At 38.8% G+C, this 18803-nt stretch overlaps 3 protein-coding genes across 11 annotated transcripts in view; 2 read left to right on the top strand and 1 right to left on the bottom strand.

The window, feature by feature from the left end:
- Window positions 1–18803, bottom strand: part of LOC132123557 (neurofibromin-like) — a 76870-nt gene that overhangs the window by 26195 nt on the left and 31872 nt on the right. For all 8 annotated transcript variants that reach the window (XR_009426533.1, XM_059534258.1, XM_059534252.1 and 5 more), the window contains one exon: window positions 18509–18619. Coding sequence is in view for 7 of the 8 variants with exons in the window: in XM_059534258.1 (XP_059390241.1) it covers window positions 18509–18619 (111 nt within the window). In the remaining variant the exon portion in view is untranslated. The remainder of the gene's footprint in view (window positions 1–18508; window positions 18620–18803) is intronic.
- On the top strand, window positions 346–2707 carry LOC132123225 (protein EVI2B-like). Its single transcript, XM_059533800.1, has 2 exons — window positions 346–472; window positions 833–2707. The coding sequence occupies exons 1-2, from the start codon at window positions 453–455 to the stop codon at window positions 2394–2396; spliced, it is 1584 nt and encodes a 527-aa protein (XP_059389783.1). The 5' UTR covers window positions 346–452; the 3' UTR covers window positions 2397–2707.
- LOC132123224 (oligodendrocyte-myelin glycoprotein-like) lies at window positions 4765–7669 on the top strand. 2 transcript variants are annotated; one of them, XM_059533798.1, is made up of 3 exons: window positions 4765–5310; window positions 5342–5405; window positions 6404–7669. In XM_059533798.1, exons 2-3 carry the CDS (start codon window positions 5398–5400, stop codon window positions 7578–7580), a joined length of 1185 nt encoding a protein of 394 aa, XP_059389781.1. In that variant the 5' UTR covers window positions 4765–5310; window positions 5342–5397; the 3' UTR covers window positions 7581–7669. The 2 variants fall into 2 exon arrangements, with proteins under 2 accessions (XP_059389781.1, XP_059389780.1); XM_059533797.1 differs by having other exon boundaries at window positions 4765–5405.

The following is an 18803-nucleotide window of genomic DNA, read 5'->3' as shown; positions in this document are numbered from 1 at the left end:
TGCTGTGCGAAACTCACTGCAGAAATGCTTCTGGTAAGGTCGTTGCCAGATTTTGCTTCAGAAGATGGTTGCAAAGAGGGTGTTTTTGTAATCCAAGATTACAAATAAGAGGCATGAGATAATTTTCTTTTCCGATGACTTTTGACCTACAAGACCTAGAATCCTTACACTTACAGATATATTTGAACAATTATTAACTGTAGCTTTCAGAAAATGAACAGCATTGCTTTAAAATATACCTTAAAAAGGAGCCTCATATCCTAGAACACAGTTTAGATAGAAAAAAAGTGCTTCTGTTTTTCTTACTACGTTACCACAGATTCTTTCCTCAGTAAAGAGAAAAAAAAAAAAAACAGCTATTAGCAAAACCGAATGCAGCCATTTCACAGCTTCACTTCCTGTCAAGTGAAGTGACGGTTCCGTATTCATCACTATATACTTCAGTTCAACAAATGCTTCAGAGGATGCCTGAGTAAGTAAATATTCTGCAGTTTTGTCTAGCATAAACCAATAATTATGCTATTTAATACGGCACAGCAAAACTTTTAAGTCATGTTTTTTCAAGTAACTACCTAACACTACAAACTAGAGGAGAAAAACAGTCTGTCAGAAACTAATTGTCCAATATTGACTGCTAAATAAATGAAAACCTACTTTTTTCATTGTCAAGCTATGCTAGTTGCATATTAGTTGCATTTTGTAGTAGTTATATTTAAAATATATAAATGTAAAAGTTTTAATCTGAACATACTGCATGTGGCCTATAAGTATTTTGTAGGGAGATAAAACGGTCTGTTGAGTCTTATTTGCAAAAATGTCTCTTTTTGGCAAGGTTCTCAAAGGACACCATGAGGATTACTCTTTATACACTTGTCTTCCTCTTCTCTCTACCATGGAGTCTAAACGGCCATTTAACAACCAGCCTTAAGAATATTGAGGTAACAAACACAGCAGAAAATGCATCAAGGCAGAGGGACTACACGATTGATTCTGGAACAAAAAACGTGGTTTCACTTTCAAGAAGCGTTCAGATGCAACACATTACAAGTCACCCAGAGCAGCAAGGTATCAGGCTGAGGACAACAAATGGTGAAGACAAGACATCAAGGACAAAGAGGAATGTACTTTATGACACACACAACTTGACTACTGCGTCAACACAACTTGACGAGGCAATTCTACAAAAGGAACTACTAAAACCAACAGAAAGTTCCCGCAGACCACATACTAAATATCTTTCGCAAACAGAGAATGCTACACAATTTAATGTCTCTACTAAACCACCCAATGCCACAAGGGCAGATGTTTCACCAAAAGAAAAGACAAGCAGTGGTCTTTCTGAGACACAGAATAGCACACAGGAAACACCTTCTACTTCTCATTTCTCTGGACTCTATGATGTGCAAGCAAATAAAAAAGTAACGGAAAGCGTCAAAAACAATACAAATAAAGATCTTCAAACAGTCCAGCCCCCAGTGAAAACTACATACCAACCAAGCCCAGTGACTCATCCCCACACTTCTGCAATAACAACTGTGTCAGATTTCAATGGGACAGTAAGCACCAGTGGTGTAAAAACCACAGAGAGGAAAGTCACAGACAAGTGGACAAGTAATCAAAAACCTGAGCCTGAGACTTCATCTGTGACTAAGCCTACAAAGATGTTGACCACCACTAAAAAGACCACCACAAAGCGAAGTCCACCTCCATCAAAAGACAACCAGCAAGCGAACCCAGGTCCTGCTGTAGCAGCCGTGATTGGCACCACGTTTGTTTTGATGTTCATAGCGATAATCTTTATCTTGATAAGGAAACGTAAAATACAACAAAGGCAGCTTGAAAATCCTGAGTGGGCCGGACCATCACCATTTCTGGATGGCGATGTTCAACCGAACTTGCCAAATGTGGATGAATCTGACACCATCAATAGACAAGGCTTCAACCAGATGTCTGTTTCCAGATACATCTCTCAACGGCTCTCAAAACACCTGACATTGGGGAGGAACACAAGTGAGGAAGTTCTCATGGGGGACATCCTGCAAGGAAGCACGTTCGGCAGGAAAAATCCGGATGAGGTCCAAGCCCCCAATGGGAAACCGACAACTACTCAAGGCTCAACTGAGAGAAAAGATAACAAAATCCAGGAAGTTCAAGCATCTGTGGACTCTTCTGACTCCAAAACACCTGTGCCAGGAAGTGCACAAGAACCTGTGATGGAGAACAAAGAATACAAGCAGACTGATGACCTCACTCCATCTTTGTCTTCTGGACCGCATACTGTAATTAAACTTCCTCCACCTTTAGTGTCTATAGATCTTGATTCCCTTTCAGAAGATGCAGCTCCTTTGCAAACATCAGATGTTGGGACTGTTCCACCTGCTCCACCTCTGCCCTAATCTCATGAGACATCTAAAAACCACTAAAAAAGACAAACACCACACTCATATTTGCTTTCTAAAAGTCAAACAAATTATGTAAACACAACTGCATGCAACCTTGACTCATCGAAACATTTAAAAAAAGGACACATTAAAGAGGTTGTGTGTTTTTGTCATTAGCCAATAGGCTTTAATTATTATGTTAATCCTGATTTGCTCCTTGCCAAACAGTGGCAGCTCGATCTTGAGAGAATCTGATTGGACAAAAAGCTGTGCAGTCCAGAATGAATCATTCATATTCTTGGTCGGGGTGTGCAATCCTGCTCCTGAAGGGCTTCAAACAGCTCAAACACACTTTCCCGGAAGTCTCTAGTGAGTCTAAAGACCTTGATCAACTGCTACACGTGTGTTTAATTAAGAGATTAATTCTGCAGGACAGTGGCTCTCCAGGAACAAGTTTGGACACCACTCTTTTTGGTCAATTTTCATAGAGGACAGAGCCTTTACATTTTAAAACTGCATATCTGTCAGTTTAAGTGCACCAGCATATAGCTGTTTCGAAGCCAATTACTAAAAACTACAAAGCAATTTTGATTTTGTTAGGTCTTTAAAATGTCAATGCCATTGTCAATTATGTACTTTAAAAAGCAACATCTACAAGCTAAATGTATGGCTAGCTCAGGCATTAAAACCACAGAATGTCCAGCCTTTAGCTGCTTTTCCACCGAAATTACCTGGAACAATATGTCCAAGGAATTTTTTTTAAAGCTGAAACGTGGTACTTTATTCACTAAAATAAGTTGAATCTTACCATATCCAAAAACTATAAATTCAATTCAAGTATATTTATATAGTGCTTTTTACAATACAAATCATTGAAAGGCAATATTTTCTACAATATTTAGAAGTAGCTTAAAAAGCTGCTCACTCTGCTGTTAATTTTATTGAATAGTTCGTGGAGACACGTTTTTAATTAAAAGGTTCATGTAGCATGGATTAAAATTCATATACAGAGTAAATCCTTTTCACGGAACACTTTAAAAAAAAAAAGATAAATTTGTGGGAAGTATGGTGGTGGTGACGCCCAAGACGAGTGATCATGGGGGTGTAGTTCGTTTATAGCCTATGTTTAGGTGCTTTTATTTAGGCTTCAAAATTGATCAGTTATCTTGTGAAGATTATTTTGATGGACAAAATGTGTAAGTTTCATGAACTATGGTTGGACAGAGTTTATTATTTTGCAATAATCCAAAAGACTATGGGAAAATCCTATTAGGCTTTTTATTGAGGGATCCAGTGTCATGCTAACAGTGATCTGCCTACAAAGTGACATCATCGTGCCCCCACTCTATTGCAGCTCACTCTAAAAATAAAGTGTTGCAACAACACAGTCTTGCATCCTTCTTCCTTCAGCTACAAAACAAAAATGGTAAATGTAAGTGGCAGATCTATATGATAATATTTTTAAGCTAATATTACAATTCTATGTTAATATACCAAGAGACACTCATTACACAGTTACACTTCTAAATTAATAACTCACAAACTTCAGTGTAAAGATGCTGTTAAAACTTTCATTTACATTATTATCATACTTATTCTTCAATGAGTGATTTGAAGAACCTTCAACTGAAACGAACATCATGAAAATCATTATTCAACTGGTTCTTGGTTTCCAACCCTAACACGCTCTTTCTAGGGATCACCAAAACTGAAGTATTACTATTGAGAAAGGTATGAAGTTAGCACAAGTAGTATACAGTGCGTCTTCTGCAGAGATGAATGCAGGGCCTGCACACCACCTGCAGCAGAAGTGAAAGAGGAAATGTCATAGCTGAGTCAAATTGGGAAACAGACCACAAGACTATTTCGACTTACTTTGAACAAAACTCACTTTATTCGTTGGGATCGAGTCAGAGTTCAGTGGTTAAATGAGCAATTACCTTTAAACTACTAGTTTGTGGGACGCCACCAACAACATTATCATCATCCAATTCAGACACCATACATTGGTAGAGCTACAGAACTTTTTTGGTAGGGTTATGATAAGGTTTTTATTTTCTGACAACATCCAGTCTAAACTGGTACTATTCACTGCTGCATGCTTTCTAACTGAATACTCAAACACTCACAACGCTTCACTGTGCTGCTATGCAGCTGTTCACACATTCGATTGTGGTTGCTATGCTGCTTCGCTCCACGGCTACATTCATACCTCCTTGGTGCTCTTATATTGTGCACTTGCATATTCAGAACACTAGGGGGAAACAGACTAGACAGACTACAGTAACACAGACCATCCCATCTTTATATCTATAGATGTATAGCTACATAGACATAAAGAGTTGTAATGTTACTACTGAGTAATAGGATTTACTACTACACAGACCATAACATGCTACAGGAGAACAAAATGTGCAAGTATGGGAGAGACTGAGTGAGAAAAATCAGGGAGATGATTTGTTGGTGTGTGCAAATCCAGAATATAAAACACTGAAGTCAGCATCCACACCCCGCCCCCCTACTCATGAGCAGCAGTATGGGTCGACTCTGTACTGCAATTTGCCACCTCCCCCTTCCCCACCATCCGATGATCATTCATCTCCCTCCCTTGGTCCCTCCTTTCTCTCTCGACCTCCTCTCACAGACCTCCCTGATGCAAGTGCTGTAAGCAGGCAGCCAACACTAGCTGAGGCAACCCACGGGTGCAAACGCTTGGCATGACCATGCCTGGAAGAACGGAAAGGCAGGGAAATGGCTAAGACAGGCTCTAAACCAAAGTAACTCTCGGCTGTCAATGAGAGGAAAAGGAGGGGGTAGGGTAGAAGAAGGGGGAGCGAGAGCAAGAGCAAATGCGGACAGATGCATGAGACAGTGAAGACAAAACGTGGACCCTGCTGTCACACAAGACTGGGAAAACATAAGACACCAAGCAACCTAAATCACCTCCTGTTGCTCTAGGAAAAAGGGGGAACAGCAAGAGAAGTCAGAACGGACATAACGACATGTTCACAAAGTAATGGAAAGGTAAGTAATACATGCCATTTAGACAAGAATAAGGAGCATTTAAATCACACAATTAGGTTTACCAAATATGCTCAATCATAAATTCCAGAGAGATGTTAGGTCACAGCGAGTCTGCAGTAGAGCGTTTTTACTCTTATTATAAAAACAGGGACACCTTAATGAGAGCAGAAGATGCTTTTCCCCATAGAAATTTCTGGCATGTGCACACCCTTGTTAGACTGTTCCGGCAAACACTGAACTTTAGATTGTACTAATGGACTTACTAATGGATTTACTAAGGTAATACTATTGATACGGCTTTAATATCATATATAATATTTCCTGCATACTGACATGGCAACCCAGAACACGTAACTTTCTAGAACAGAGTGTGATTTGTGCACAAGCACAGACCTTTGCAACACGGTCTCCATCTGCCGCCCCACAAGTGAGGGAGTGGGGGTTCAGGATGTAGCCACTGCTTTCAAGGCTAAATGCTAACATCTCATCACTGAAGCATGGCAGGGTAGCTCCTGGCAAAGGCTCAAACTATTAGCACAGACCCACTAAGAAAAAGAGAAATGATCTGCTCAGTATGGCTCTGAGAACCTTTATAAGACCTTGCTATAATTATGGATGACAGAAACATTAGAACAATACGTAGGGTACACTTCAAAATGGTAAATGGTATCATACGTTTAAGATTTCTAAAAATTCCCAAAAAGATGAACTGACTTGTTTTATAGTCATTATTAGGAAGACAGAGTCCCAATAAATGGCTTAAATGGCTGCCCACTGCTCTGGGTGTGTGTTCACAGTGTGTGTGTTATCACTGCTCTGTGTGTGTGCACTTCGGATGGGTTAAATGCAGAGCACAAATTCTGAGTATGGGTCACCATACTTGGCTGAATGTCACGTCACTTTTTTTTTTCACTTTAAATCGCTTGGATGCTAATAAATTTTCCTTTTATGTAAGCAAACCTAAAGAACAAGTTTATGACAAGTTTTCCTTTTTGCAGGACTGCCCACACCACACCTACCTCCATGCCGACTAACCTGTTGCTCCTCCTTCTGTTCGGGGTGCGTGTGCTGGCCATTTGCCCGCCAATTTGCAGCTGTAGCAGAGGCCATAGAGTGGTGGACTGCTCTGCACGAGGGTTAGCTATACTTCCTGATAGCCTGCAGCACAACATTCATTTCCTCAACTTGTCACATAACCGACTCAAAGATCTTGATGAACTCCTCAACCATTTTGACCACTTAAGAACTCTGGACATCTCCTATAATCATCTGCACCACCTTCCTGTTGGTCTGCCAAGAGCACTTTGGGATATACGTGCCTCTGGAAACTACATCAGTCAAATAGAGAAGAACGATACGGCCTACCACTGGAACCTTCAGAAACTGGACTTGTCACATAACTTGCTGGAACGTGTCGTCTTTATTAACAATACGTTGTCCAATCTCCAAGCTCTCAACCTTAGTCATAACAAATTCTGGACTGTCCCAACGAACATGCCCCACAATTTGGATATGGTGGACCTCTCTCACAACTACTTGCTGCAGATCTTGCCTGGCTCACTGGATCGCCTCCCCAGGCTGTCGAGATTCTACCTGCATGCTAATCGTTTTAACTCGTTAAGCGATGGTGTCTTCAGTCAACTCTATGGACTGCAGCTACTCACACTTGGAGAAAACCCTTGGGCTTGCGAGGACGAGGAGAATATAAACCATATGCTGACTTGGATGCAACAGACCCCTGCAAAAATCTTGGGCTGTCCCTGCTACACCAGGCCCACATGTGGAGAAGCTCACCTGGCCACTAGAAGAACCTGGCACTCAGCCGCATTCACAGAGCCGCCGCTGGGTGCCGACGCTCGTCATCCTGGCCACCGAGCACCAATGCAGGCAGTTACATCTGGGTACATGTCCAAGTCAGCTCAGTTGAATGTTGGTCAATCCCCAAGTACTGTTAATACCTCTGGGCAAGATGAGCAGATACTGATTGGGGGTGGAGGACTTCTCACTTCAACTCCACATAGCCTGTCCACGCAGTCAAGCACAATCCGAACACGCAGCACCAAAAAGGTCCTTCCAGACAGAGCTCGCAGCACAAGTCATCAAATCCACATATGCAGCTTTGAAACCACCATTTTGGGCCTTTTATGTCAAGTTCTTATCATCAGTGCTTGGTGATTCTGCATAATCTCTTGAACTAGACCTGCTGCCTTGAGCATGAAAACAAAAAAACCCACAAAGAATGAAAAACGAGAGACTTATCTCTTAGGTTTTGAGCATTTTTCAACATTTGCAATCTCTGCCTGCTTCCAATGAACCTACCATTTTCTACATAATGTGACGGAGTACTGTATGGCTACACATATCAACATCTAGACACATATACAAGTAGACTACAATTAGCAGTTACTTGATGTGGAAAATTGAATGTTCTTTCCAGTGTTAAGCTTGAGCATTGACATTCATTGTTTATATTGTGTAATAAACTAAACACTTACATTGCAAAGCTGATGTGTTCTATGAGTATAGTCATAACTGTTGAAAATAAGAATACAATTGGAAAATCCATGGTGTTTTACTACAACTATATAAAATAAAAGCAACAGGCCATACAGAGAGACTGGAAAATGTCAAATACTTAAACACAACAAGCCAGAGCTGATGGGTTCATCCAATAAGCAGCCCGAGGAAAGCTTTGAGTGAAAGCTTCCCAGCCAATCAGCGGCTTCTACCCCACGGACTCTGCATCGTCACCAGCAATTGAACCAATGAAATGAATGATATCCGCCAACGTCATTCATTCAAGACAGACACAGACAGTTTTGCTAATATGAAACATAAAACAAAAACAAAACAAAGCAGCTTATTTTATTTTAAATTCAGCAAGAAATGCTCTGAGGAACAGCAGGAGGAAACTCCTGCAATTTTAAGTTGCAACTTACCATCCTGCTCGGCCGCCCTCACATTCTTGCTTTGTTCAGCACGAAACCCCATCATCTCCTGCTGTAACAAGCCCCAAGTCCCACATGCAAGTTTGAATTTAATTGTGTGCATGTGTGATTATTTATCAGCTATCTCGGATTGTTAGGCTGTTGTTTAAATTGTATATCACTTGAAACACTTCGAAAATGAAGATACAGTGAACTGCAACATGTGCAGGGCAAGTCTGTCATATTATAACGAGATTATTAGCTACTGTAAAATAATGTAACGGAATCTTTGTTCGCCCGTGTTTTAGCGCATTGTTAAGAGAACAGGGCATCCACAACAGATCCACACGACTAGCACAGTTAAGTTCTCTTGTGCATTTACAGTCTTTTGTGCAATTGTATATTGTAATATTGTGTTTATTTTATGCATATAAGTCAGATTTTTCTCATACAGAATGCGTTTGGTTAAGCTATAGCCTATAGAGGGTTAATAGAGTGCTTCAGTTTGCTTGTGATCATCTTTAAGTCAGAGCACGCAGCTCAAACAGCAGCTTAAACATTAATAACTATGATTGAGATTGTCATATATATAATATTATGAGAACACTATTATAATAAAATGTATGAATTCATTTGGTTTGGTTTCAGTGTTTCAGTGCGTTGTTGCAGGAAGAGCCAAGAGCACATCTACAACAGAAGGTACACATTCTGATTAGCACGTAACTTAGTTTAAGTTCACGTGTGCATTTGGTCTTTTTGTACATATATAAGTTGTAATATTATATTTATGTTGTATAAATATCTGAATATATGATGCGTTTCCCTGTGTTAAATAAGCTGGCAGCACTTCAGTTTACCGTGTTCATTCAGCTCTTTAGCTTCAGCACACGCAGCTTGAACAGCTTCAGCACAACATTAATAACTATAATTGGGAATGTCATTAACATAATATTATAAAGAGAATATTACCGTAATAAAAAGGTTGTATATTATTTGGGTTTATTTGCCGTGTTTCAGCGCGTTGTTACAGGAAGAGTTACTATTCAGGAGTTTGTAGCGTGGATGCATTACAATGTTGGAAATAGGCTACTTCTGTTTAAAACCATGAAGGCGTTCACGTTTTGTCAAAAAACAAAAAAAAATCTCTCTCTCTCTTTCTCTCTCTCTCTCTCTCTCTGCCCTTAGAGTTAATGCAAGTGCACGCATGGTAATAATGCTTGCAGACTTGACACACTAATATTAAATATATTTCAAATCAGCAACACAATCTGAGGTGAACTGTCACATGAATGTTTTCTATGATGCTCAAATTGCGTTAAAGCATATTTTAGGTTGATACAGCTAGCAACGCATGTGCAGTTTCTATCGCGTTTCATGTTTCTATGGCAACCAGTGAGGGACACTTTGACCGCCAAACCGCGCTTTACATTTTCTTCCATTTTTATAATAATATAAATGAACCGTTTAATCTTAAGGTTTTATTGGTCAGATTCAGACTCGACGCAGAGCAGAGAGCAGAGATGTTAGCAAATAAATAACATCAGCGGCCATGGCATTGTACGAGCTATCGTTATTATAGTTCAAAAGGGCAAACAGTTGAGGTTATTATTCGAGTTAACTCGAGTCAGAATGTACATGTGCACAGTTGCATTTGTCATCCGTCACCGTGACATCAAGAGGACTTTTGAAGCTGAAATAATGAGTGGATTAAGCTTGGACTTGGAATAACGAGAGGACAATCGGGTCCAGTCGGGTCTGTGTCTTCCCGACGGGTTCGGGTCCAGCTTTCAAATAATAGACGGGTCCGGGTCGGGACGGGTCCGGGTAGGCATTTCTCGGATCTACACGGGTCCGGGTCCAGCTTTTGAAATATTAGACGGGTCTGGTTCGGTGTAGTACATTACGGGTCTCTTTCGGGTTCGGGCACGAATGTTTGGACCCGTGAAGACCTCTACCTGCAAGTACAATAGGTCTGAAGAGACTCATGAAATCATGAGTTGATTTTGTGGCAAAATATTTCAAAGTGCTTGAGTATTGTCTGTTATTGCATGTAATAATTCATTCTCAGAAAGCAGATACGGCATTTATTGCAAGATTAGTTAGAACATTCAAAATGCACCTGCAAACTATTTTTCCAGGCATGTTTTTCATCAGTAAAGATTTCTTTAAATAGATAATAATGTCTAGTCTCGTTCTTGTGAACCCTATCTTGTGTCTCAACTCAGAATTTTGCCTTTCACTTTGGTGTTGCTTAAATCTGCTTCAAAATGTGTTTACACTTATGTTTGATTATTTTTGCATTATAATCTGGCCTGTCATGCCAGCCCATTTATTATTATTATTATTATGTTCTCTAATTACATTTTCATAACCAGGTGTTTTTGTTTTAAGCATTAATCTCACAAAATGTTTATACATTTCTCTCAAGCAATTGTTAAACTCCTTAATTTTACATTTTAAAAAGTTTCAAAAGTTTGCTTAAATGGGTTGTTGCATGACATGACATGTTTTTCACTGTCACAATATAAAAAACTTTAATACTGTCATCGTTTAAAATGTTTTTGTCTTACATGGAACCATTGGCATAAAAACTTATTTGTTATTAGATTTATTTTTTTATTGTATTTGTATTTTTTTTAAGCTAAATCTCAAAATGTTAATATGGTGTGTCTCAAGGATGTTCAATAAATTACAACTTTTATACATTTAAAAGAAAAGCATACAATTGTTAATAAAAATAGCTCAGAAATAATTGTAAAAGATTTTTTTTAATCCATATATTTCTAAAAGTATATGAAATTAATACATTATGACACTAAAATCTTTGTCATCTGATGTGACACCATATCCTGTTATTAAACTCTACAGACAATTTTAATTAGTTGAAGGACCAGGAATATTGTTTTACAAAAAAGCTTTTTTTTTTATTTGTCAGCTAACCAAATCTATTTTCCCATCTATATCCTGAAAGACATCTGTAATATGGTTTGCTATAAATAACACATAAAACAAACAGGGTTCAGCTAATATATTTTTCTTTTAATAAATGTGCATTCTGGCTTCCCACACATTACAATAACAGCGATGAGAAAAAAAAAAAAGAAGAAAAAAAAAGAAGAAAAGAAAAAAAGCGTGGACAAACCATGCACACTTCTTCAATACGAATGCCATATTCTGGAATATGAGCAGTCATTTATTCCGTCATCACCCGGATGCTGATGCAGTGCACACACAGTTGAAACTTAAAACAGCACGTTGATATCTGTGTTTAAACTAAACTCACTTAAGCTTTGCCTGTTTAAACATTTAAGTGCCAAAAAACACTTGTGCGCAGTGAGATGATCTGTGCATGTGCTCATCCGAAGCGTACAAACCCATGCCTCAGAACGCATGTAAATATTAAGCTCTATCTAAAGTATTGTGTATAAATGGACATAAAAATTGTATCAAAATGCCCCTCTTGGTAAGTATCCTATATCAGACAAAGCCTCATATTTGAACAGACACCTACACGTAGAATTATGTCAATACTACCCGTCTCGTAATCATTCTCGTAAACGCAGTTGGTTATGTTTTAAATGAATGTTAACGGTTGAGAAAGAAAGCTGATGTTTAACATTATTCTGGATCCGTGCGGTCAGATTTAAAGGCACAGCAGCCTATAAATACGTGCTGCTGAATGTCACTGGTGTTAATCAATCAACAAAATAGCTAGTACAAAGATTAATCTAAATTTAATTCATACAGTACTTCATAGTTTGCAGTGTTATTTTACACTTAATTATACAATTTCTGTACCTGAATACTACTGTTTATTTTATCTTTGCTTGTAAACTATGTTTTTCTTTTTTTTTCTTTTTTTAATGATTGTTGACTTGCCTTTAATCATGTTTGAACTTTCTCAGACTATAGTTTTTGCTGTAGAATATGAAGTAAATAAAGTTTCTGGAAAGCAAAGTAAAATGATATAAAATTAGTGTCAATTTCTTTTTGTTTTTATGTTCACACTGATGTTAAAGTGACATTTTCTGATCTGAATGGAAGAGATTATAAATACATTCAGTTCTATCCTCCAATAACAACAAACTCCGCCTCTTGCAAGGGTACTGGTTTAATGTGTATAAGTCAAATAAAATGCATCATTTCGCACTGGCTTTCACACCAGCATCCTTCTAGAGCACTGAGACACACAGACAACAATCATCCATTTCAAACGGTAAATATGACTATTTTATATAAAAGTTTTTTGTTGTTTTTTGGATGATGTGTCTTATTTATAAAATATCTTATTTATAAAAAATAAAAAACATTACTATTAGGGTTGTGCAGCAAAATATATATTTTATTTATGATTATAACATTTATTTAAATAGCCTACCTTCGAACAGTCTGAGTCGATACCCTTGTATAAGCAGTACCACACAAGTTCGAGTCCCAGATTGGAGACCTTTTGTGATCCGATAAATAATTATTTAAATATCTTTTAATTAAAACAGTAAGGATTCCTACGCGTTTTGGAAATATGGAAATTGATTTAAGTAATGTCTAGGAAATGCGTGGAAAAAGGCAACTGCAACAATGCCATTTTATTTGCGCTTATTTCATTCATAGAGTTTATACTCATATACTTTACACTCTATATTGTGTAGTGAGGTTTACGTAAAATAACATGCTTTCCTTTGGCTTACCGGTTCCTGCACAGTCTGGAAAAGTATGTAATTTCACTTAAGCCTGGAAAAGTATGGTAAAAAGAGAACAGAGTATGGAAAAATATTCAGTGTTCTAAACTATAAAATTAATAACTTCTAAAAAATCAATTTATCATACAAGCAGAGAGATTTCATGACAAATGTTAAAGGGGTCATCTGATGCGATTTTAATTTTTCCTTTGTCTTTGAAGTGTTACAAGCTCTGGTGCATAAAGAAGATCTGTAAAGTTGCAAAGAATAAAGTCTCAAATCTGTAACTGCAGTAAGTGTTGAAGCAGCCATGTCAGGGAGATGTTGTGTGTATCCAGGCAAAAGCAAAATGACTTTATTTGGCATTCTGAAAGTAGATGCATTTAGGAATCTTTAAGATTACTTCTAACAGAACAGCAACACATTTTATGGACGACCGTTTCATGAACCTAGGAGAGGAGGTCATTCTGACTTTGCTATGACAATTAGGCGCTTCTGAATCAGCTACTGGAAGTATATTTTGTTATTAAAGAATTCGCTATTAAATGTTCAAATCTAGAGTTTTGGGTGTCTTGTGTGTATGTGTGTGAGTGCGAGACAGAGAGAGAGAGAGAGAGAGAGAAAGAGAGAGAGAGAAAGAGAGACAGTCACACAGTGGAGTCAGCTGTCTTAACCGTCCGTGGCTTGTGTACTGCAAACACATAGGAGCTTCATCACCGTGTCTGTCATGCGTTCCCCTTTCGGCTTGAACTGATGGTAAAATTCAGGACATTATTAATGGTCTTTACATTTATTTTGAAAGATGAAGCTCGCGATTATGGAAATGGACATTACATTTCCCACAAATGCTTGCGGTGTTCAGCCAATCACAATGCACAGGGTCAGTTGGCCAATCAGAGCAGACTGTGCTTGTTCGAAGGAGGGACTTTGTAGAAAACAACACGTTTGAGAGAGGCGGGGCATAGAGAACTTACAATAATGTACAGTATTTGAAAAATAATGTTTTTGCACATTAAAGAATGTCAACATATTCGGTTACACCAAATACACAAAATAATGATCTTAAAAAAAAAGCATCATATGTCCCCTTTAAGTGACCATTTAAACACGACTGACTTAATTCAAGGCGCACATTTTCATTACACAGAACTCTTTAAGTGAGTCTTTTATTAAACTTCATTAAACAGATGTGCATGTGCCAAACTAGCAAAAGATAAATAAGCAAACCTGTAGGCTTAGTAGAAAATGTATCTATATCGAAGTTGATTATAGCCTACTTTTGAAAGAGAGCTGGTTTGATTTTTGAGAGACGGAGACGCGCAGAGACGGCAATGTGACTGTTTGATTGATCACTCTTCACTTATTGAAATCATTCATGTATCATATCGTACAAGGTTTAAATCACTGACACAAGGTGAAATATACACAAATAGTAGAACATGTATGGTGTAGTATTTTAGTTGATATTACTCTTGCCAAGCTCTGGTTTCTGAGAGATGCAGGGAGATGCAATAGCAGTTGTTTAATTTGCGCTCAAGTTTACATTCGTTCACTTTACACACTCACTATTCTGCCGTGCAAAGGCAAAAGACTAACTTAGATTTTTGTCGAAATTGAGTTATTGATATTTTTGGGACATTCAAGACACCCTTTATCATGCGTATAAGTATTTTGAGTCAATTTTGTTGTTTTTACAAGAAAATAATGGGTTGTCTCAACTGTAACTTCAAAAAGCCCTGGATAAACCAAGGCAGAACGCTGTTTAACACTAGTTACTGCTCTTTCATTTTATTTGGAATGCTCTAATTGAGTTACAGCGTTCTGGCTATGTTTAGCCGCATGTCAATATGAAGTTACGGTGTCGGTTTAGAGTTACACAGTGTTCTTTGTTTTACTGTCCATTAAAGTCACCCGCATTTTAATTACAGTGTAGATAAACGAATTAGATATTGCGATCTACCAAACAGCTCCATATAACAAAGCACTGTAAAGACTAGATACCTTGGCAGCAATGCCTGATTGTGAATAACCTTTAAAGATTTTTTTTTTTTTACAATTTTTATTTTTGTAATTCAGATTATTCCTCAGGCTGTCACTTCTAGTTGGACTCGAATGCCATAGCTAGCATGATCAATCTTAAAATCAGTAGCCTTCTAAAAGTTCGCAATTAAATCCATATCCTACCTTTTCTTGTAAACCGATAAAAATCAAGCCAGTGATCGGAGATGTTTAATCCACAAGCATCCTGAGCATTATTCAATCAATCCACAAGTCGTTATTTTAGGTTAGGCTACTTCATACAAGTCAATATAAAAGCAATTATGCTATGTCTTGCATTCCTTTACGTTACTGAGCATAGCAAATAAATTGGTGTCCACGGTATCCACTCATGTTTAACTTATAGTCTGCTGCTACGATCAATAAATAAATAAAAAACTTAATACACAAAACTTTATGCAATATCCTATATGAGACAGCCCATGATAACTAGATTTTGTACGTGTTACTATAATGATTTTTTACAATGGTGATAACCAAATATTGATAATGTAAGTTACTGCCTTTTGCCTTGGTGTGACTTCTCACATTTTGCAGACATTAACTTCAAAATAGGAGTAAAAATCAAGTTTGAGTTCACAATTTTTTAATGTAGATAATTTTCATTACTAAAACATCTAATTGTTAAATTTCCAATGTCCTACCTAAAATTAATTTGGCTGGACGAGTAAAAAACTTTAAAGTCGTTTTTCTCAGTTTCGCACTCAAGCGTTTTATTATATGTTTTCTGTTTTGAAGCATTGTCCGTGCCTTTAGGAATAAGGTATTCAGCTTTGGGCACACCCCTAATTACTATATAGAATATGATTTTAAAAACAATTAAAAATCAAAAAGAAACACTATAATTTTATTTTGTTGTTTGCCCCATCTAAATAGTGAGAGATCTGAATATGGCTTCCAAAACTCAGATACTACTACTGCTAGTGGCTGTAATGATTACAAACTATGGTCTTACCAGCACGACCAGCAGCACGACCACCAGCACGACCACCAGCACGACGGCCAGCACCAGCACGACCACCAGCACGACCGCCAGCACGACGGCCAGCACGACCGCCAGCACGACCGCCAGCACGACCGCCAGCACGACCGCCAGCACGACGGCCAGCACGACGGCCAGCACGACGGCCAGCAGGACGGTCAGCAGGACCGCCAGCACGACGGTCAGCAGGACCGCCAGCACGACGGCCAGCAGGACCGCCAGCACGACGGCCAGCAGGACCGCCAGCACGTCCAACAGCACGACGGCCAGCAGGACCGCCAGCACGATGGCCAACAGGACCGCCAGCACGACCGCCAGCACGACCGACAGAACAGTGGCCAGCACGATGACCAGCACGACCAGTAGCACGACCGACAGCACTACCGACAGCACAGCAGCCAGCACGATGTCCAGCATGACCTCTAGTACGGCGGCAAGCACGATGGCCAGAACGAAAGCCAGCACGATCAACAGCACGACCGCCAGCACGTCCAACAGCACAACCAACAGCATAACTGTCAGCACGATTAACAGCACGACCGCCAACACGTCCAACAGCACAACCAACAGCATAACTGTCAGCACGATTAACAGCACGACCGCCAGCACGTCCGACAGCACAACCAACAGCATGACTGCCAGCACAATTAACAGCACGACCGCCAGCACGTCCAACAGCACAACCAACAGCATAACTGTCAGCACGATTAACAGCACGACCGCCAACACGTCCAACAGCACAACCAACAGCATAACTGTCAGCACGATTAACAGCACGACCGCCAGCACGTCCGACAGCACAACCAACAGCATGACTGCCAGCACAATTAACAGCACGACCGCCAGCACGTCCAACAGCACAACCAACAGCATGACTGCCAGCACGATTAACAGCACGACCGCCAGCACGTCCAACAGCACAACCAACAGCATAACTGTCAGCACGATTAACAGCACGACCGCCAGCACGTCCAACAGCACAACCAACAGCATAACTGCCAGCACGATCAACAGCACGACCGCCAGCACGTCCAACAGCACAACCAACAGCATGACTGCCAGCACGATCAACAGCACGACCGCCAGCACGTCCAAAAGCACAACCAACAGCATAACTGCCAGCACGATCAACAGCACGACCGCCAGCACGTCCAACAGCACAACCAACAGCATGACTGCCAGCACGATCAACAGCACGACCACCCGGACTTTTAGAACTGCAGGCTCCAATGTTACTGCCATCAACTGCTCAACCAATGGCATGACCAACTGCACAAACCTCAGTATGACCAATGGCACAACCAGCAGCACAGCCACCAGAACCACAACCATCAGCACAAACCCCAGCATTTCTTCTGCATCAACTCTTTCACCTATTGGAATCGTGGGACAGTTTGGAGTTTTGATCTATATTGTCACCTCCACTGTGGTTATTAACCTGTTAACTGTCACCCCGTCCCGTATACGGGACGCCTACGTTGACTATACTATATTACAATCAAATCTAATCTAATCCTGACAAACTATATATCGTTGGAAAGGTTCAAGACTCCCAAATATATATTTTTCCAATATTATTTGTTAAAAATTATGTAGGAAAAGTAATAGATTAATTTATGACAAGAGTGCACCCTCAGAAATCTACATTACAAAATGAGTTTTGACCTTTGTTTAAAAAAAAGACTTCCTCGTTGCCTTTTTCTCTATCATGTTTTAGAAATCATCAGAAGTTATATATCACTTGAAAACATAAAATCTCAAAATACATCCTTTAAAACCCATTTTAAAATCAGACATTGCATTACCATGTAAATGGCACATCAAAATCATGTTACAAAATGTTTTCAGTCATGAATTATAAAAATTTAGGTTTGTATCATGCACATTCAAGTCTATCTTCAAAAACGTGAGTGACAGTTAAGGGGTTAACCTCTTCCAGCAGACGTGATCATCAACTCCATTTGACAAACTGCCTATGTTTGTCAAAAAGCTAAAACACAGATTACTGATTTTGTTTAGATTTTTGCTCAAACTGTAAAAAAAAAAAAGAGAAAAATAAATGTATGATTGTATATATATAAAAAAAAAAAAAAAACATTTGTTGACATCACTGACATTTCTTAATTACCTCACAAATGCAGAATGGTTAAGGATAGGTGTTTTTTATTAATAAGAGGTGTGTAGGAGTCATATATAATGATGTATATAATGTCTTATAATGACGTACTAAGGCTGACATCAATAAACTAATAATGAGAACTTACTGCAGCTATTCTGTAAATTTATGCAAGCTTCTCAGAGACAAATGCAAATATGACTTGACATGAAAAAACATTATGAACCGGATTATAGGAGTAAAACAGAAAACCAGGCTCAAAAGTTACAACACAAATAACAACAGGCCACGTATCGCAACAAAGCAGCATGACTCCAAAAAAAACAAAAAAAAACTCTTACCTGCGTGCAATGTAGTAAAAGACTGGGCTGCCATTCTTAGATGTGCCAGCTTGGTAAAAGATGTTGAGGGTCTTTAAAGCTTTAAATTCCTCCTTCTCATGAACTTGATGCCTGAAAAATAAAAAAATATATATATTAAAAAGATTATTAAGATTATTAATATTAAGACTGCTAATTAACTAAATTCTAAATTATACAACATATTTTCTGAAAATAAAAAAAACTCTGTGCAATTCACACATTTTGTTATTTAAATGGCATTTGATTATTCCCTTAAAAAAAAAAAAAAAAAAAA

The sequence above is a fragment of the Carassius carassius genome, chromosome 41 (assembly GCF_963082965.1).
Source record: "Carassius carassius chromosome 41, fCarCar2.1, whole genome shotgun sequence".
Taxonomy (NCBI): Eukaryota; Metazoa; Chordata; class Actinopteri; order Cypriniformes; family Cyprinidae; genus Carassius; species Carassius carassius.
This window is presented reverse-complemented; position numbering and strand designations above follow the sequence as displayed.